Raw genomic sequence first — 22479 nt, 5'->3', positions numbered from 1 at the left:
GGCTATGACTAAATATAACGAGGAAGACCTGTTTGTGCAAATAAATTAACGTCACTTTAAGTCTTCATATTGTAGTCCCGATACCAACATTTTCAATCAATCTACCATCAATCAATGTTTATTTATATAGCCCTGAATCACAAGTGTTTCAAAGGGGTGCACAAGCCACAACCACATCCTCGGTTCAGAGCCCACAAAAGGGCAAGGAAAAACTCACAACCCAGTGGGACGTCAACGTAGATGACTGTGAGAAACCTTGGAGAGGACCGCAGATGTGGTATTTTTGTGGTGGGGAAGATGCAGGTAGAAAAAAGCGGTGTTGAACTCGTGTGGTGGGGGTGGGGGTGGGGATTTGTGCGTGTATGCCCAATTGTGTTGGGTGTGATCATTTTTAGACTGAGGCCGATCTGCAAAAGTTTGACTTCAGGTGTTCTTGAGGAGGGAGGGAGGTCAAAAGCGTCTATCATTGAGGTGTCCTCGGGGATGTTTTCAGAACAGCCTGGTCCTGTTTCCACAGCGTCAAGGCCGTTCAAGGGAGTCAAATCGTACATAAGGATGTTTGTTTTCCATGAGCAGACATGCTGGGTGCTCTCAAATTCAATTCAATTCAATTCTGCTTTTTATGTGATCCATCTTGCGATTCAGTTCAGAAATCGCCACAGTCCTGCCCAAATTCTAACCCGATTGTAGCTGAGAAGGAATAAGCGGTAGGAAATGGATGGATGGCGGCACACCAGACTGAATCTCATAGCACACCGGTTGAAAGATACTGGCATAGAAAACCCATGTGTGCCTCTAGGTTTACCTGATTGCATCCCAGCCATTGTTGCAAACACGTGCTTCCTCCTTTTCCAACGCTCGCTATCTGGATGTAGCGCTGCAATTTGAGATAAGCGCTTTTTTTTTTTTTTTCTTGGCGCGCACTTTCTTCCTTTTTTTATATATTTTTTTTCCCCCCCGCCTGATAAAGCCAGTGTAATTAAACCTGATTTAATCGGGATTGCTGTTAAGTACAGCACGCCGATAAACAGATACATCGCTTTCGGAGCGGGCCCCTGGGAAAGGTGGAAGGAGAGAGCGGAATGAAACGGCCAAGATTTGCAATTTATACAATTGCTTTAGACGTTTTTGGTGGGGGGAGGGTGTAAAAAATGTACCTAAATTAATCAAGCTGGGTTTTTTTTGTTTTTTTTTAAGTTCCTGCACACAATTTCTAAATAGCAAATGATTGATCACGCCTTCTGATGGCGGAATGTCGGGCGAAACAAAGACGCAAGGGCCCCGTGATGCAAATATCGAGCAGGGAACACGAACCAATTGAAGTCCCCGGCGACACCATAAGTCACCCTAATGATCCCAACTCAAAATAATGCATGTTCCGGACCTGAATGATGAAAAGGGCTGGCCCCTCTCACTCATTAGTATTGGGGGCGGAAAGGTAGATGCCCCAGACCTAGAACCTAGGCCATGGGTGTCCAAAGTGTGGCCCGCAGCATATCATTCTAAAAATACAAAAATATATGTATATATTTTTTAAACATTAAAAAGTGCAATAAAAAAGCAAATAACACAATTTTTTAAATAATTAAAAAAAAATAATAATGAATCAAAATTGATACAAGGACAAAAAGGACGTACAGTGGGGAAAAAAAGTATTTAGTCAGCCACCTTTTGTGCAAGTTCTCCCACTTAAAATGAGGACAGAGGTCTGTAATTTTCATCATAGGTACACTTCAACTGTGAGAGACAGAATGTGAAAAAAAATATCCAGGAATTCACATTGTAGGAATTTTAAAGGATGTATTTGTAAATTATGGTGGAAAATAAGTATTTGGTCAACCACTGATGGAAGGAGGTTTTGGCTCAAAATCTCCCGATACATGGCCCCATTCATTCTTTCCTTAACACGGATCAATCGTCCTGTCCCCTTAGCAGAAAAACAGCCCCAAAGCATGATGTTTCCACCCCCATGCTCCACAGTAGGTGTGGTGTTCTTGGGATACAACTCAATATTCTTCTTCCTCCAAACACGACGAGTTGAGTTTATACCAAAATGGATACATGGATGATACAGCAGAGGATTGGGAGAATGTCATGTGGTCAGATGAATCAAAATAGAACTTTTTGGTGTAAACTCAACTTGTTTGTTTGGAGGAAGAAGAATACTGAGTTGCATCCCAAGAACACCATACCTACTGTGAAGCGTGGGGGTGGAAACATCATGCTTTGGGGCTGTTTTTCTGCTAAGGGGACAGGACGATTGATCCGTGTTAAGGAAAGAATGAATGGGGCCATGTATCGTGAGATTTTGAGCCAAAACCTCCTCCCATAAGTGAGAGCTTTGAATGGTTCACCAAATACTTATTTTCCACCATAATTTACAAATAAATTCTTTAAAATTCCTACAATGTGAATTCCTCGATTTTTTTTTCACATTCCGTCTCTCACAGTTGAAGTGTACCTGTGATGAAAATTACAGACCTCTGTCATCATTTTAAGTGGGAGAACTTGCACAAAAGGTGGCTGACTAAATACTTTTTTCCCCCGCTGTATATATATTTTTTAAACATTAAAAAGTGCAATAAAAAGCAGATTGGTGAAATGCAACGAGAAAAAGTTGCATTGTTGACTCTAATACCACAATTTTTTAAATAATTTCTCAAAAAATAATAATGAATCAAAATCAATGTTGCTATAAATTATTGATTGGCATAAGGACAAAAAGAACATAAATACAACAAATATGAAAATTTGGAAAAAAATATTTCCATACTAATTATATACTAATACTAATTATCCTTTTGATTGTTATTATAAATATACTAAACCAATTACAATATATATTATCTGAAGCTGATATAGAGATTTAAGTGTTGAATGAAAAGTACAAAAAATAATAAAAAGCATTTTTATGAGTGGGGCACTTTTGGATCCCCAAGGATTTTAGTGGAATTTAATAACTGTCTTTGCTAAAAAAAAATAATAACAATTCTAATCAATTTTGCTATTAAACTCTAACTTATAATAATAATAATAATAATCCACCCCAGTACAATATCCTGCCCTAATACCCTACTGTGCAATACTAAACTTCGAGTGCAATACGCCCGACATTCATTATTTATTACTTCGGTACTCTTGTTTTGTTCTGTATATTGTACAGTATTTTGTATTTCTATAGTGTTTTGTATATTGTACAGGATTGCTTGTTATTTTTATTGGATAGTAGTCTGTTTATTTCAATTGTGTTATTTATTTTACCTCATATTTGTTCCCACAACCGCACCTTAAGTTGGAGTCTTTAATCTCGTTATATGCAAATATAATGACAATAAAGTCTATTCTATTCTATGAACTATTGACCTTATTTAGGGATCCAATAACTTCACATTAAATATTTCACTTTGAAAGTCTTTTCGGGAAAAATATTGTTTATTTTGTATTTTGCCTCAAAAAATGGGGTTTCGACAAAAAGCTTGTTAAAAGTAAAAAAAATAATAATAATGAAGTAGAATTAGCAATTTAAGGGTTTTGTGAAAAAAATAATATATGACTTATTTTAAACCTTGTTTAAAGGGGAACATTATCACAATTTCAAAAGGGTTAAAAACAATAAAAATCAGTTCCCAGGGGCTTGTTGTATTTAAGTTTTTTTCAAAATTTTACCGGTCTCGGAATATCCCTAAATAAAGTTCTAAAGTGCCTTATTTTCGGCTCTCTGCGAAGACACTGGCCATTTCCCTGTGACGTCACACAGTGCTGCCAATGTAAACAAACAATGGGAATACCACAGCAAGATATAGGGACATTAGCTCGGATTCAAACTCGGATTTCAGCGACTTAAGCGATTCAACAGATTACGCATGTATTGAAACAGATGGTTGGAGTACGAAAATATTGAAGAAGAAACTGAAGCTATTGAGCGAATAGCTATTGACGCTATTCATAGCCATAGCATGGCCAAATAGCTGCGTTAGCATCGCCGGTAAAATGTGCGGACCAAACGATCAGGACTTTCGCATCTTTTGACACTGGAACAACTTAAATCCTTCGATTGGTAAGTGTTTGTTTCGCATTAAATGTGGGTGGAAGGAAACGTAATATAGTTGCAAATGCATCTGCAGGTTATCCATACATCTCTGTGCCATGTCTGCTTTAGCACGGCAGGTAAATAACATGTTAGCATCGATTAGCGTAGCATGTTAGCATCGATTAGCTGGCAGTCAACATCAACAAAACTCACCTTTGTGATTTCGTTGACTATCGTTACAAATGCATCTGCAGGTTATCCATACATCTCTGTGCCATGTCTGCCTTAGCATCGCCGGTAAAATGTGGAGACACTCCGGCACATTCAATGGGGGTCTGGCGGCAGACACTTTCTCATCTTCGGGCCGGTGGTGCAACTTGAATCCCTCCCTGTTAGTGTTGTCACACCCTCCGACAACACACCGTCGAGGCATGATGTCTCCAAGGTTCCAAAAAATAGTCAAAAAAACGGAAAATAACAGAGCTGTGACCCGGTGTTTGTAATGTGTTGAAAATGAAAATGGCGGGTGTGTTACCTCGGCGACGTCACATTCTGACGTCATCGCCTCCAGCGCGATAAACAGAAAGGCGTTTAATTCGCCAAATTTCACCCATTTAGAGTTCGGAAATTGGTTAAAAAAATATAGGGTCTTTTTTCTGCAACATCAAGGTATATATTGACGCTTACATAGGTCTGGTGATAATGTTCCCCTTTAAGACTGAAACCCTTCTGGGTCCTTAAGACCTAATTCGAGGGAGCCCCAACAATTAAAAAAAAAAAAAAGTATTTTATTGGTTTTGAAAATGAAAAAATATCAACTTAGTCTCAGTGGAAAAAGTTTGGACACCCCTGACCTAGGCGGAAGCACCGACTTGTCTATTTAGCGCCGTCAATTTACTGAAAAGGCTGCTGGGATTTATTTTTTTATTTTTTTCCAGATGGCTGGGTTTTGGGGTCATTAGCTCAGCGGTGACAGAGGGCCGGTGTATCGAGTGGCGCAGCACTAAGTCTTTGTAAAGACCACTTAGCTCCCCGGCGTAAGCCGCGGGAAAAAAAAAAAGAATATCTGTCAGTGGCGATCAGGGGATGCTTTTGTCTTCGGGCTCCCCTGTCTGTATTAGTCGCTAAGCTTTAAATGTACTTTACTCCTCTTCGACGGGCAGGCGTCTCTCGCCACGTCCCTACACCCACACACTTTTGTGGATCGGGAACCCGGGCAGGAAGTTAAGTATTCACAAAACTTTGTGTTACATTGAGTTCACCTCGTCCTGCCAAAGGACATAAGCTGTCTTTGATCCGACCTTGCAAAAGGCTTGTAAAACTCCACTGTGTAGAATGGGAAGCGATATTTTCTTCGAACTGTTTTGTAGCCTAATGCAGCGGCTGTTTACGACCCCCTTCCCTTAGAAACAGCTGTTGCCATTTAATCAGGGAAAGTCCAAATAAGAGGATGCGTACAATCTTTCGTCAAAGCATGGTGGAGACTGTACAAGAGTACAGCCCTGACGTTTCTCCTCAATTGAGCCGAATTCAATTCTGTCTCTGTTTAATTTCTTGCTTCTTGTCAGTGTTTGCTAACACGTTATTGTTATTATTGTGTTTAATCTCACAGAGGGAGATGAAACTGGAGTGATGGACAGCCTCATGGAAGCTCTACAGTCCGGAGCAGCCTTCCGCGATCGCCGAAAACGGACGCCGCGCAACGGTAAGGCAGAAGTTAACGCATATTTACACGCTTGTCGGAGGAATCTGAGTCTCAGATCTACACATGACGTCTGATTCTAATTTTCTCCAACATTCTGCTAATTAATATAACTTTTTGCGTAAGCTTTTTCACTTTGACCCATGACCTCTGTGTTGCCAAAGGCACTCTTTTACGCACAATCAAGCGTTTGCTAATGTCGAGGTCAACGTTGAGCCGCCAGAGGTATCTGACTATAGTCGTAACATGACAAACTGACTTGTTTAACTCTCACACCTGCAGTAGAACTTCCACTCGCAGGTTTTCAACCATTTCGACTGAATGTGTCCCGTTTGTGAATAACTTGTGCTGTTTTGTCAACTCTTTTCTTTTTTTACCCTTAAAAAAATGAGGTATGCAATTAATATGAATACTTTATTGCAGATTTTTTGTATGATTTAATTTGATTTCTATGCAAATGTAATACAAAAAAAAAAATAACAAACCATATTTCCTCATATAGTGTCTGAGGTGTTTATTTACTTAACTGCAGACGTCTTATTAATTCATGTTTGTTTTATATTCATACACATATTTTTTTTAAATTTCAAAATCCATTTATAATTTGAATTTGATACATTAGAAAACTCAATTAAATAATTTCCCACAAACTAATAAATTATAAGCTAAAATATGTCTTAGGTTTAGTTACGTTGGAATAGTCACCTCCATAAGGCTAAAACGGGTGTCAAACGCTTTTTGCTTTGCCAAATTATGCAACTAGGCTCCTCATAATTCAAATATTAAATAAATATTGCAAGAATTTGCAAATTAATTGTATAAAGTAGCTTACTGTGCAAATCACCAGGCTTTATTTTAAAGGGGAACTGCATTTTTTTATTTTTTTTATTTTGCTAAAATGGGTGTCAAACTCATTTTAGATCGGGAGAAAATTTACTCCCAAATGGGCCGGGACTGGTAAAAATCCTGGCGCGATAACTTAAAAATAAAGACAACTTCAGATTGTTTTCTTTGTTTTAAAAATGGAACGAGCACATTCTTAAAATGTACACATTTTAATGTTTTTTTTTGTTTTTTTTACACTTTAATAGTGTTCTATCTTTATTTGTCGATATTTATACTTTTTGAATAAATGATGCGATAATGTTCATCAGTCAACTCATTGGTGTCCATTTGCAATTTATCAAGAAAAAAAAAATGGTATCAAAATCAAATTATAGAATGTTATTTATATACTTTGGTCATTTTCCTCGACTAGTGCACTAAGATCATGTGGTTTATTATGTTTTACATATGTAGCATCGTCTACAACAGGGGTGTCCAAACTGCGACCCGGAGGCCATTTGCGGCCCACGGGTTATTTTTTAACGGCCCCACGGCACATTTTAAGAATACGATTGAAAAAAATTAAAAACATAAAAAGTGGTATTAAAGAGCAAACAGGTGAAATGTAACAAGAAATTGTTGCAATGTTTTCTCTCATAACACAAAGCTGCCATGCAGGCTGTTTCTTCCTTTAAAAAATAATAATGAATCAAAATCAATGTCATTTTGAATTATTGACTTATTACGTCGCATTAAATATTCCACTTTTTAGGGAAAATGTTGCATATTTTGTGCTTTGCCATGAGCTGTTTTTTTTTTTTTTTTTAAAGAAGGGCCTAAAACAAACAAAAAACATAAACAACAATTAAACTAATAATTAACGGATAGATCTGAAGTTGATCTCGAGATTATTGTGCTAAAAGTCCATCCATCCATCCAATTTTCTACCGCTTATTCCCTTTTGAGGTTTGCGGGGGGCGCTGGCGCCTATCTCAGCTACAATCGGGCGGAAGGCGGAGTACACCCTGGACAAGGCGCCACCTCATCGCAGGGCCAACACAGATAGACAGACAACATTCATAACATTTTAATGAGTAGGACACTTTTGGATCCCCAATTATTTTAGTGTGATTTGTTTTTAAGTGCCATTGCTCAAAAAATAATAATGAATCAAAATCCAAAATTAAGGCTCCAATTATTATATAAGCTCAAATATTCCACCTAAAAAATGTTATTGGGTGAAAATATTGCATATCTTGTGTTTTTTCAATTTTTTTTCCAATGTTGATCTAGAGATTTAAAACTTGAATAATAATGATAATAATAATAATATATATATATATATATATATATATATATATATATATATTTTTTTTTTTTTTACCAAAACCCTTAGGGGTCCCCGGGATCATAACTGAGTGGAGGCCTAAATGTATATTTTTTATACATATATCATATTGGTTTTTAAAATAAAAATTATAAAAATGGCCCTGGCTTGCTTTGATTGGAAATAGTTTGGACACCCCTGGTCTACAAAGAATTGCTATTCTGACCTCTAGTGGACACATTTAGAACAGCAGTTTCCTTCAATCAATAATTTTTGCTCATTTTTATACTTGGCAAACTCGTTTAGCTCTCTGGTTTAAATGGACTCTTTTTAATCAAACTCGTACCAACATAAATTAAAGCCACCGAAGGCATAACTATATGAGGAAATACCATTTTAATTCAGCCATTCTTTAAGTAAATCTGCTCTAATGCTGTTCTCTCCATTCTCACACTCGCATCCGACCCTTCCCCTCTTTTCATTCCTTTACGTTTTCTGTTGTTTTATTCCCATCATCACATCTTTCCAGGTGATCAAAGTCCTTCCAGTCCAGCCTCTCGGTGGCCGGCTGCTAACTATGGTTACCGAACCTTAGGTGTGTGCTTTTTAAATACTTTCTTTCTTCAAAAACAAAACATGTCAAAGCATGTCTCCTGCTGCTCTAATCCTCACTTGCATCACGTGTGTCCTCGGGCTGCCGTACCAACCTGAAGGCCGTTGCTTACTTCTTCGCCAAGGTGATAGTAAAGCAGTGCATCAAAATAGGGGATTTGGGCACGTGTCCCACATATTTTGGTGTTATTTCAGCTTAGATGGAACTATGAGAACAAATTGTGTTGAAACGGTTCATAATGGAAAAAATATTTAGCTCTGGCTTGGCATTGTCTCGCTGAAATAAGCAGGGGCGTCCATGATAACATATGTTGCTCTAAAACTTGTTCCACGTAGTATGGTGTTATTCCAGCTTGGATGGAACTATGAGAACAAATTGTCATGTCTATCTGATCATGTTTTGTTTTAGTCATGTTCTGTTTGTTTTTTGGCCACTCAGTTTTTGCTTTTGGACTCCCTGGTTTGTTTTGTCACCCCGACTACCCATTAGTTTTCACCTTGTCCTCATGTCTTACACCTGTTTTCACTAGTCACCACAGTGTTATTTAAGCCTGTCTGTTTCTGTTGTTCATGCTGGCGACATCCGTCAAGACTCGGACATGGGCGTAGATGGTTTTCCCGAGGTAAAGCAAAGTTGGCACGGGCAAGATGTGAATGTAAGTACATCTTTTATCGGGAAAACAATCCAAGTCCAAGTCTTGACAGATGTTGCCAGCATGAACAACAGAAACAGACAGGCTTAAATAATACTGTGGTGATTAGTTAAAACAGGTGTGAGACATGAGGACAGGTGAAAACTAATGGGTAGTCATGGTGACAAAACAACCCAGGAAGTGCAAAAACAGGAACTGAGTGGCCAAAAAACAAACAGAACATGACTAAAAGAAAAAATGATCATATAGACATGACAATTGTGCTGAAACGGTTCATAATAAAAAAAATATATATTTAGCTCTGTTTGCATCAATGATTGTGGAAAAACTATTTGAAATGACACATGAAGTGCCAAATTATTAAGTTGTTCAACAGTCCGGGGTATCCGTTGTGGTATTTTAGGCTTCATAATGCGGCGCACACTTTCAATAGGAGGCAGGTCTGGACTACAGGCAGGCCAGTCTAGTACCCACACCCTTACACTATGTAGCCACGCTGTTGTAGCACGTGGATTGGCATTGTCTCGCTGAAATAAGCAGGGGCGTCTATGATAATGTTGCTTGGATGGCAACATATGTTGCTCCAAAACCTGTTCCACATAGTATGGTGTTATTCCAGCTTGGATGGAACTATGACAACAAATTGTCATGTCTATCTGATCATGTTTTGTTTTAGTCATGTTCTGTTTGTTTTTTGGCCACTCAGTTTTTGCTTTTGGACTCCCTGGTTTGTTTTGTCACCCCGACTACCCATTAGTTTTCACCCTGTCCTCATGTCTCACACCTGTTTTCACTAGTCACCACAGTGTTATTTAAGCCTGTCTGTTTCTGTTGTTCATGCTGGCGACATCCGTCAAGACTCGGACATGGGCGTGGATGGTTTTCCCGAGGTAAAGGAAAGTTGGCACGGGCAAGATGTGAATGTAAGTACATCTTTTATCGGGAAAACAATCCAAGTCCAAGTCTTGACAGATGTTGCCAGCATGAACAACAGAAACAGACAGGCTTAAATAATACTGTGGTGATTAGTTAAAACAGGTGTGAGACATGAGGACAGGTGAAAACTAATGGGTAGTCATGGTGACAAAACAACCCAGGAAGTGCAAAAACAGGAACTGAGTGGCCAAAAAACAAACAGAACATGACTAAAAGAAAAAATGATCATATAGACATGACAATTGTGCTGAAACGGTTCATAATAAAAAAAATATATATTTAGCTCTGTTTGCATCAATGATTGTGGAAAAACTATTTGAAATGACACATGAAGTGCCAAATTATTAAGTTGTTCAACAGTCCGGGGTATCCGTTGTGGTATTTTAGGCTTCATAATGCGGCGCACACTTTCAATAGGAGGCAGGTCTGGACTACAGGCAGGCCAGTCTAGTACCCACACCCTTACACTATGTAGCCACGCTGTTGTAGCACGTGGATTGGCATTGTCTCGCTGAAATAAGCAGGGGCGTCTATGATAATGTTGCTTGGATGGCAACATATGTTGCTCCAAAACCTGTTCCACATAGTATGGTGTTATTCCAGCTTGGATGGAACTATGAGAACAAATTGTCATGTCCATATGATCATGTTTTGTTTTAGTCATGTTCTGTTTGTTTTTTGGCCACTCAGTTCCTGTTTTTGCACTTCCAGGTTTGTTTTGTCACCCCGACTACCCATTAGTTTTCACCTGTCCTCATGTCTCACACCTGTTTTCACTAATCACCACAGTATTATTTAAGCCTGTCTGTTTCTGTTGTTCATGCTGGCAACATCTGTCAAGACTCGGACTTGGGCGTGGATGGTTTTCCCGAGGTAAAGGAAAGTTGCCACGGGCAAGACGTGAATGTAAGTACATCTTTTATCGGGAAAACAATCCAAGTCCAAGTCTTGACAGATGTTGCCAGCATGAACAACAGAAACAGACAGGCTTAAATAATACTGTGGTGATTAGTGAAAACAGGTGAGAGACATGAGGACAGGTGAAAACTAATGGGTAGTCATGGTGACAAAACAAACCAGGAAGTGCAAAAACAAACAGAACATGACTAAAACAAAACATGATCACATAGACATGACAATTGTTGTTCAACAGTCCGGGGTCTCAGTTGTGGTATTTTAGGCTTCATAATTCGCCGCACACTTTCAACGGGAGACAGGTCTGGACTACGGGCAGGCCAGTCTAGTACCCGCACTCTTTTACTATGAAGCTACGCTGTTGTAACACATGGCTTGGCATGGTCTCGCTGAAATAAGCAGGGGCGTCCGTGATAATGTTGCTTGGATCGGAACATGTGTTGCTCCAAAACCTGTTCCACATACAGTAGTATGGTGTTATTTCAGCTTAAATGGAACTATGAGAACAAATTGTGCTGAAACGGTTCATAATAAAAACATATTTAGCTGTGTTTGCGTCAAAGGAAGTGGAAAAAATATTTGAAATGACTCATGAAGTGCCAAATTATTAAGTTGTTCAACAGTCCGGGGTGTCCATTGTGGTATTTTAGGCCTCATAATACGGCGCACACTTTCAATGGGAGGCAGGTCTGGACTACAGTCAGGCCAGTCTAGTACCCACACTCTTACACTATGAAGACACGCTGTTGTAACACTTGGATTGGCATTGTCTCGCTGATATAAGCAGGGGCGTCTATGATAATGTTGCTTGGATGGCAACATATCTTGCTCCAAAACCTGTTCCACATAGTATGGTGTTATTCCAGCTTGGATGGAACTATGAGAACAAATTGTCATGTCAATGTGATCATGTTTTGTTTTAGTCATGTTCTGTTTGTTTTTTGGCCACTCAGTGTTTGCTTTTGCACTTCCTGGTTTGTTTTGTCACCGTGACTACCCATTAGTTTTCACCTTTCCTCTTGTCTCACACCTGTTTTCACTAATCACCACAGTATTATTTAAACCTGTCTGTTTCTGTTGTTCATGCTGGCAACATCTGTCAAGACTCGGACTTGGGCTTGGATTGTTTTCCCGAGGTAAAGGAAAGTTGGCACGGGCAAGACGTGAATGTAAGTACATCTTTTATCGGGAAAACAATCCAAGTCCAAGTCTTGACAGATGTTGCCAGCATGAACAACAGAAACAGACAGGCTTAAATAATACTGTGGTGATTAGTGAAAACAGGTGTGAGACATGAGGACAGGTGAAAACTAATGGGCAGTCATGGTGACAAAACAAACCAGGAAGTGCAAAAACAGGAACTGAGTGGCCAAAAAACAAACAGAACATGACTAAAACAAAACATGATCACATAGACATGACAACTGTGCTGAGACGGTTCATAATAAGAAAATATATATATATTTAGCTCTGTTTGCATCAATGATTTTGGAAAAAGTATTTGAAATGACACATCTTCGAAGTGCCAAATTATTAAGTTGTTCAACAGTCCGGGGTATCCGTTGTGGTATTTTAGGCTTCATATTGCGCCGCACACTTTCAATGGGAGACAGGTCTGGACTTAAGGCAGGCCAGTCTAGTACCCGCACTCTTATACTTTGAAGCTACGCTGTTGTAACACATGGCTTGGCATCATCTTGCTGAAATAAGCAGGGGCGTCCATGATAACGTTGCTTGGATGGCCACCTATGTTGCTCCAAAACTTGTTCCACATATTATGGTGTTATTCCAGCTGGGATGGAACTATGAGAACAAATTGTGTGTACATGTGTATATATGTGTATATATATGTGTGTATATATGTATATATGCGTGTATATCTACACATATATATATATATATATATATATATATGTGTGTATATATATATATGTATGTATGTGTGTGTGTATATATATATAAATATATATATATATATATATATGTATATATATATATATAAATATACATATATATTTGTATGTGTGTATATGTATGTGTGTGTATATGTGTGTATATATATATATATATATATATATATATATATATATATATATATATATATATATATATATATAAATATACATATATATTTGTATGTGTGTATATGTATGTGTGTGTGTATATGTGTATATATATATATATATATATATATATATATATATATATATATATATATATATATATATATATATATATATATATATATATATATATGTATAATGCGTCCCCCAAGTCAAAATGTTTGGACACCCCTGGTACATATTTAAAAATGTGTATATACAACATTGCCGGAGGGCTTTACAGGCGGAATAGATCAAATCCCCATCACCTACACTGTTAGCCACCTCTTGCTAGCCGTTTTTCACTTGTTAGAATGCACAAAAGTCCACTTCCCCTTTTGAGAAGTGGCGAGTCAGAGGAAGTAATATTTCCACCTTCACGTTATGTTTGAGTGGTGCAAACAAGTGAGGGGAAATGATAGATTTCGCTCACGTTTGCTGCTCATAAACTCCCGAGGGATACTTATCATTTAATATCTTCATAACAAATCACTTTTGCATAATAGGGGGACCTTTAAATACCAATACCTCCCCGCTTGCCGTCCTCTCGGGGGGGGGGGGGGGGGGACTTACCAGCTCCTGGTGCTGCCAGTCACAATTACTCCCAATTCCACACGCATTTCCCATTTCCTTGTCTCCACTTTGTGTGAGACGGGAAAGCCAACCCCGGAGGCTCCGAGCGTGCAAATCGCACGCGCGTTATGTAATTACGCCAGGCAGTCCTAATTCAGCACTGGGGAAATAGACACGTTGATGGACTATTGTGAGACTGTTGCAAGACTGAAATACTTTTCAGTAATAACCCACGTGTCTCGGGATTATGTGACGTCAGGGCCGCACCCGGGGGACAATCTGACGATTTGGGAACGTTTGCTGTCTTATTCTGATAATAAAGATGCAGGGCGAGGCCACGCATTTTTTATATGATGCGCTTTGTCATTCAATAACTGACATTTTGCCTATTTGCGCAAAAACAGGGCCCCACGCAGAGTGAGAGCATTTTTTTTTCAACCCGAGTAAAGATACATAAGCTTTGTGCTGAAATATATAAACATCCCTTCAGTCGGCTTCTCAATTAGAGCAGACATTGTACAGTAAGTGATCGGTTTATATATATCTTTATATATAACGTCTTCAAAACGGGGCCCCACGCAGAGTGCGAGCATTTTTTTTTTACCTGAGTAAAGATACATAAGCTTTGTGCTGAAATATATAAACATCCCTTCAGTCGGCTTCTCAATTAGAGCAGACATTTTACAGTGAGTCATCGGTTTATATATGTTTATATATAATGTCTTCAAAACGGGGCCCCACGCAGAGTGCGAGCATTTTTTTTTTACCTGAGTAAAGATACATAAGCCTTGTGCTGAAAGATATAAACGTCCCTTCAGTCGGCATCTCAATGAGCGCAGACATTGTACAGTAAGTGATCGGTTTATATATGTTTGTATAGAACGTCTTCAAAACGGAGCCCCACGCAGAGTGCCAGTATTTTTTTTTACCCGAGTAAAGATACATAAGCCTTGTGCTGAAATATATAAACATCCCTTCAGTCGGCTTCTCAATTAGAGCAGACATTTTACAGTAAGTCATCGGTTTATATATGTTTATATATAATGTCTTCAAAACGGGGCCCCACGCAGAGTGCGAGCATTTTTTTTTTACCTGAGTAAAGATACATAAGCCTTGTGCTGAAAGATATAAACGTCCCTTCAGTCGGCATCTCAATGAGCGCAGACATTGTACAGTAAGTGATCGGTTTATATATGTTTGCATAGAACGTCTTCAAAATGGGGCCCCACGCAGAGTGTGAGTATTTTTTTTTTTCCCGAGTAAAGATACATAAGCCTGTGCTGAAATATATAAACATCCCTTCAGTCGGCTTCTCAATTAGAGCAGACATTTTACAGTAAGTCATCGGTTTATACATGTTTATATATAATGTCTTCAAAACGGGGCCCCACGCAGAGTGCGAGCATTTTTTTTTTTACCTGAGTAAAGATACATAAGCCTCGTGCTGAAAGATATAAACGTCCCTTCAGTCGGCATCTCAATGAGCGCAGACATTGTACAGTAAGTGATCGGTTTATATATGTTTATATATAATGTCTTCAAAACGGGGCCCCACGCAGAGTGCGAGCATTTTTTTTTTACCCGAGTAAAGATACATAAGCCTTGTGCTGAAATATATAAACATCCCTTCAGTCTGCATCTCACTGAGCTCAGACATTGTAGAATAAGTGATTGGTTTATATATATATTTTTTGGGGCGGCATAGATCGGTTGGTAGAGTGGCCGTGCCGGCAACTTCATTGTTACGGGTTTGATTCCCGCCATCCTAGTTACTGCCGTTGTGTCCTTGGGCAAGACACTTTACCCGCTTGCATGTATAATTGCCACATCGTATTATTCCACAATAAACTTTGCTCTAAGTTTTTACTTACAATTTGATGGGTAACTTGCTTTGAAAATACACCTCAAGCAGATATTAAGTCTTTATTTGTGCTGAAAAACTAAATCCAATGTATTATAATTTATTGCATTGTTAGTTCAAATGTAAAATAAATGCATTTGCAAGTATTACATGCATTTGTTTTCTGTCCAAATTAAAAGAACAAAAACATTTATTAATGTTTTTTTTGTTTTTGTTTTTTATTGACACACATAAGCCTTTTATACAGGCGTGGTCAAAAGTTTACATACACTTGTAAAGAACATAATGTCATGGCTGTCTTGAGTTTCCAATCATTTCTACAAGGCGTATTTTTGTGTGATAGAGTGATTGGAGCACATATTTGTTGGTTAGAAAAAAACAAAACATTCATGAAGTTTGGTTCTTTTATGAATTTATTATGAGTCTACTGAAAATGTGAGCAAATCTGCTGGGTCAAAAGTATACATACTGTAATGTTATTTTTTTACTTTCATTGGTAGCCATCCATAAGCTTTGGGTTGAATTGTTGACTACTCCTCTTGACAAAATTGGTGAAATTCAGCTAAATGTGTTGGTTTTCTGACATGGACTTGTTTCTTCAGCATTCTCCACATGTTTAAGTCAGGACTTTGGGAAGACAATCATAAAACTATAATTGTAGCCTGATTTAGCCATTCTTTTACCACTTTTGACGTGTGTTTGGGGTCATTGTCCTGTTGGAACATCCAAATTTGCCCAAGACCCAACCTCCGGGCTGAAAATTTTAGATCGTCCTGAAGAATTCAGAAGTATTTCATCATCCCGTTTACATTCTGTAAAGCACCAGTTCCTTTGGCAGCAAAACAGTCCCAGAGCATAATACTACCACCACCATGCTTGACAGGAGGCATGGTGTTCCTGGGATTAAAGGCCTCACTGTCAGGAAGAGTTTGTGACGAACCCCAAGATGCAGAGAAGGAAGCATGATTTAATTTAAACATTAAAACAAGAACCAAAAAAAGGGTACTAACAAAAGGCGCGGAGAACAAACTTGGCTATGAACAAAAACACTTACTGTGACATGAAGGAAGACTGAACGGAAGTAGACACAGCTACAACAATAATTAATAATGACACTGACAGGTAGTGTTGACATCGACATGACAATAATCCAGCACTGACAGGAGGAAAAAACAGGTTTAAAATAAGAGCGGGCTGATTGACACCAGGTGTAGCCAGGTGCCAATCAGCCGCAGCTGAGGGGAAACAGCGCTCAGGCAGAAAAGCAGGAAACGACCAAAATAAAAGCGCTGACAGGAAACAAAGACATACACAGAGGAAAAACTAAAACAAAACAAAACTGTCAGTGATAAACCTGACACCTTTTCTCCTGCAAACATATTGCTGGGTATTGTGGCCAAAATAGCTCCATTTTTCTTTCATCTGACATCACATTAACAAAGATAAGATAAGACGTTCTGGAGGAAAGCTCTGTGGTCTGATCCGAACCCTCAAAAAAGCCAAAGAAAAATCAAACACTAGTATTTTTTATCACTTTTTGGGGCGTTTGCAGACTGCCAAGTTATAAGGAAAAAGAAAATAAAAGTGCTGCGTCCTCCCCGTGGTAGGACAGTAATTGGGGGCATCCGGCAGGAGATTGGCAGATTTAAAACACCAGCCCCCTCGTATATCCATTTTGGCTCGGGGATGAAAACCGGGTCGTTCGTAGCGAGGTGCATCCCAAGCGCCCAGACTATCGTTTATATATTTTTTTTTCCAGGAGTCTTACTCTGATTTTACCCCGCCTCACCTTCACAGGGTGGTCCTTCAAGAAGTCACCTTATCAGTTCTATAGAGTAAGTCTCTTAAGCAGTGATGTTTCATGAAACTCGTGGTGGGGGGTGTGCAACTTGGACTCATTAAAAATAGAGATGCGGCGGTCGATGGATCGCTTACCGGGTTCACAGAACTTTCTGATCTTTCAAAGCCTGGCGGTTAAGTCCGCGGGGCGGATCAGAAACGAGGACCCCCCCCAACCCCCTCTTCCGTCCACCCCTCGCTGTATGTTTAATGAAGATGAAATTACCTCTCATGAAATTTTAAAGAGGCAGAAGCGGAAGGAGAGGCAGGATGAAGATGCTCGAGGGAAACAAATGAAGGAGATGCTAAAGTCCTCTTTTTCACCTTGGCATCATGGTGGACACCTTTGGAACACCGGTGAAACATTACTATTTTGCATGACTGCCGTATTTTCCATACTGAAAAGCGCACCCACTAAATTTAAAAAGAAAACAATGTTTCCGTATATTAGCCGCACCGGACTATAAACTCAATCAATCAATCAATGTTTATTTATAGAGTCCTAAATCAAAAGTGTCTCAAAGGGCTGCACAAGCCACAACGACATCCGAGGTACAGAGCTCACATAAGGGCAAGGAAAAACTCACCCCAGTGGGACGTCGGTGATATAAATTGCAGATACTGTATAAATGTTGTTCGATGATTTATTTACACAGAAATATTTTGTATGTATTTATTTACATACCGTATTTCCCGGACCATAGGGCGCACCGGATTATAAGGCGCACTCCCGATGATTGGGCTATTTTTTTTTTCATATATAAGGCTGTGACCGACTTTCCCTGTCGCCGCTCGGGTTCCACTGACCACCCAGGAAGGACATCTCTTGCACAGGTTTGACTTTTATTTTTCAATAACAGATGTCTTTTGCGCCGTCGCCGCTCCCGCTGCTCGCGGTCCGTCTCTTGCTCCACTCTTTAGTCGGCCGGGTCTCCGTCTCTCGTCTCTCGTCTCTCGCTCTTTGTTCTTCCTGCACTGCTGCGGACTCTCCAACTCCTGCCTTGATCTCTCCTCCTTCTCCCCTTTTATACAGCATGAGGAGATGAGTTAATCGTGTGCCGGTGTGTGAGGCACGCACCTGATCTCGCTCGTAGCGTCGCTCTCTCTCGGCAATCGAGACCGATTTTTTTTTAATTTCATTTTAATCTTCTATTCCCCCCCCCCACACCCCCCTTGTTTACCTGTATCTCATCTTTTTTTGTAAGGGGCGCTGGAAGCCGGCAGACCCGTCAGCGATCCTGTTCTGTCTCCCTGTAATGTTTGTCTGATCTTGAATGGGATTGTGCTGAAAATTGTAATTTTCCTGAAGGAACTCTCCTGACGGAATGAATAAAGTACTATCTAATCTAATCTAATGCCCCGCCTCTCCGCTCAGCCACATTCTCCGCCTCCTTGCCGCCATCTTGGGCAGGGCTCCAGCGTGCCCCGCCCCGCTCCTCGTTCGCCGGCTCCACTTCTCTACAAAGGCACGCTGGATAATAGGGCGCATTAAAGTAGTCATATTATTATTATTTTTTTCTAAGTATAAAACACTTCCTTCTGGTCTACATAATATCAAAATCAAAATGTCGCACGGATGATGTTTTACAGATTATCTTCAAGCCGCTTTCTGACCGTCGCTTCCGGATACGCCGTTTTGTGGGCGGTCTTATTTACGTGGCTCACCTGCGGCAGCGTCTTCTCCCCGTCATCTTTGTTGTAGCGGTGTAGCGTGCAAGGACGAGAGTGGAAGATGTGTTAAAGATGGAGCTAACTGTTTTAATGCCACAGAGCCCACTTCTAAGTTGCTAATCCTCACCTCCAAGTATTCATCGAAAAAAGGCAGAAGTTTTATTCAACAAGTATTAGTAAAAAATGTGGCCACTGTCACATTACACACAGTTTGAACAGTAACACTGTGTTTGAAAATATAACACTGGACTTAAATAATGAATCAATCAATATAGATCACAATCCATATTTCGGGCCATATTGCCTATTACCCCGGTTTCTGCACGCCCTAATTTTTGAATTATTTTTTTGGGACGGAAATTTTAGCCCGGCTTTTGTTTAGCATAGATGACTAGTTTGTTTACATATTCAGCAACGATAACAACGAATCCCGCGTGTTGGTGACTCAGTCTCTGTGCTTTTTTTCAAATTTTTTTATTGAGCACAACTGCAAAATTATCCACCGTGGGGCCATAAAAGTGTCTGCCTGCACTTTGATAAAGAAGACGAGAAACACTGTTGAATCCTAACGGGGGGGGGGGTGTCTTTGGATTTTTTTATTTTGCTATTACTATTTTCCTGATGAATGTATTGCACTGGCAATAATTGGAGGACAGTCATTTTGGTGTGTTGTGTTCGAAATAAACGGGTGAATAAAAACAATTCAAGACAGAACTTCCTGTCTCTCTCTCTCTCCGCTTTTCGCCAGCAAAAGTCGTCAATATCAAATCTAATTTTTTTTATTTTTTTTATATGGCACTTTTCATACACAAAATGCTGTGCAAATAAAAATGGACTAGACGGAAAAACCTACGCACAAAAAAATGACAAAAACACTATGGTTCTGAGGCTTTAAAATGTAAAAATAAAATACAAATATTACATTAATAAGGAAATAAAAACATAACATTGAGAGAATAATAGTAATATTGTTAATTGAGAGAGGAAACAACACAATTAAATTATACAAAATATAGTAGTTTAATATGGTCAGTGAAAAGCCTAATTAAAAAGGTGTATCTTGATTAACCTCTTAAGGCCCAAGCTGTTTGTTTACATTATTATTTTTTTTTATTTCTCTGTTATTTGGGCTTATTGGACCCTAATTAGAATAACAACTAAAACTCATCTTTTTTTATGATGTACTTAATCCATAAGTACACAAATGTGTACGTCATGCAATTTTTTATTTTTACAAATTCCATTGTATGTTTTACTCTTCTGACACCACCAGATGGCAGTATAAGTGTCAATATGTCGGCGTAAGACCCCAATTCAGTAGTGTACACAATTTTGGAAATAAGAGCTAAAATGTGCTGTCCACGCATGTGGCCAACTAAGGCTTTAAGAGGTTAAAAAGATGTATCACAGGTGGGGGCCGTAGTGGCTAAAATCCGCCTCACCGTGGGTCTTTGTTCTGGTATTTGGTTAAGCTAAAACGCCAGTGCCATGAAGACATTTAAAAAGTAATATTATGACTTGTTTTTATTTTTATTTTATTTTATTTCATTTTATTTTATTTTTATTTTTAATTTTTTTTATCAATCAACCTGTCAAAATAATACCATAATACAATTCCATTTCCAAAACCAAACCCAGCCCTGCAACACTCAGAATAGCATTCAACAGAGCATTTCAAACATGACACAAAACAATCCAAAAGTAGTCAAACACAAATCAAAAATATCAACAACAGTATCAATATTAATAAGAATTACAACATAGCAGTGATTAGAAATCCCTCATTTACATAATCATTACAGCCATTGATAAAATAAATAAATAAATAAATAAAAACATTTAAAAATGAACAATATTTTCCACAAAGGTAAAATAGTCATATTTTATGTTCTTTTAATAGTTAAAACACATTTAAATAATGAATCCCATATTCCAATATATGACTCATTATTATCTAAACTAAATTAAGTTTTTCTACTGATATCATCTCCATAGCTTGTGTGTACCAGTCAGTATTGTCATCCCACTGGGTTGAGTTTTTCCTTGCCCCGATGTGGTATCTGAACCGAGGATGTCGTTGTGGCTTGTGCACCCCTTTGAGACACTTGCGATTTAGGGCTATATAAGTAAACATTGATTGATTGATTGACTATCAACATCCATCCATTTTTTTTAGTACTACCAATTTTGTTATGATGCATATTGAAATAAATGCATTTTTACTCTATGATGACCCGTTACTAAATTGAGGCAGATCCCCAAAAATTCTAGTTTGCAGTGTCGTTGTGATGTTTATATTTAGGAATGTGATTGCTTCAATTTTTGTATACAACCATAACTCTTTAATCCTCCGACATTCCCACAATAAATGAACGCGAGTTCCCTCAGCTGTCCGACACTTCATACATAACTTGCTACCTACTACACCATTTTTAAACAGAATGTAAAACACAATTTTCTTCACGATCTTAAATCGACTTAGCTTATTTTTAATGCTTCTAAAGGTCTTATTGGCATTTTTCCAAATATCATTCCATATGTCTCTTTTCATCTGAAACGTTTATTAATAATAAGAACTTTAAAATCCACCTTGAAGCGGACGGGGAGCCAATGCAGTGACTTTTAAAACTGGTGTAATGTGCGCCCGCCCTCTAATCTTTTAGTTTCAGTTTTGTAATAATTGTAGACTTTTGATATTATTTTTGGGAAGTGTCAAGTGTTCATTCATTCATATATCCCGTTATTTTCTGCATGTAAAACTGAGTATAATGTTTTTCTGTGTTATTAATTAGTTCGACGTAATTTCTAATGGAAAAAATTGCTTACATTTTTTCCCACAATACGGATTATACTTGTATAGCGCTTTTCTACCTTTGACACAATTTCACCATTCACCCGTTCACACACACATTCACACACTGACGGCGCGAGCTGCCACGCAAGGCCCTAACCACGACCCATCAGGAGCAAGGGTGAAGTGTCTTGCTCAAGGACACAGCGGACATGACATGGTTGGTAGAAGGTGGGGATTGAATCAGGAACCCTCAGGTTGCTGGCACGGCCACTCTCCCAACCGTGCCACGCCGTCCCCATTAAAGCCGCTCGACACTTCATACATAACTTGTTACCTACTACACCATTTTTAAACAGAATGTAAAACACAATTTTCTTCACGATCTTAAATCGACTTAGCTTATTTTTAATGCTTCTAAAGGTCTTATTGGCATTTTTCCAAATATCATTCCATATGTCTCTTTTCATCTGAAACGTTTATTAATAATAAGAACTTTAAAATCCACCTTGAAGCGGACGGGGAGCCAATGCAGTGACTTTTAAAACTGGTGTAATGTGCGCCCGCCCTCTAATCTTTTAGTTTCAGTTTTGTAATAATTGTAGACTTTTGATATTATTTTTGGGAAGTGTCAAGTGTTCA

The 22479-nt window shown here is 38.8% G+C and overlaps 1 protein-coding gene across 4 annotated transcripts in view; it reads left to right on the top strand.

The window, feature by feature from the left end:
* diaph2 (diaphanous-related formin 2) overlaps nucleotides 1-22479 on the top strand; it is a 1158885-nt gene that overhangs the window by 974778 nt on the left and 161628 nt on the right. For 3 of the 4 annotated variants that reach the window (XM_061891998.1, XM_061891999.1, XM_061891997.1), the window contains 2 exons: nucleotides 5643-5735; nucleotides 8414-8479. In XM_061891998.1, coding sequence (XP_061747982.1) covers nucleotides 5643-5735; nucleotides 8414-8479 — 159 coding nt within the window. The remainder of the gene's footprint in view (nucleotides 1-5642; nucleotides 5736-8413; nucleotides 8480-22479) is intronic. The other variant, XM_061892000.1, reaches the window with a different exon arrangement.

Source organism: Nerophis ophidion, linkage group LG29, assembly GCF_033978795.1.
Source record: "Nerophis ophidion isolate RoL-2023_Sa linkage group LG29, RoL_Noph_v1.0, whole genome shotgun sequence".
In the NCBI taxonomy this organism is placed as follows: Eukaryota; Metazoa; Chordata; class Actinopteri; order Syngnathiformes; family Syngnathidae; genus Nerophis; species Nerophis ophidion.
Note: the sequence above shows the minus strand (reverse complement) of the source record. Positions and strands in the feature narration are given on the sequence as shown.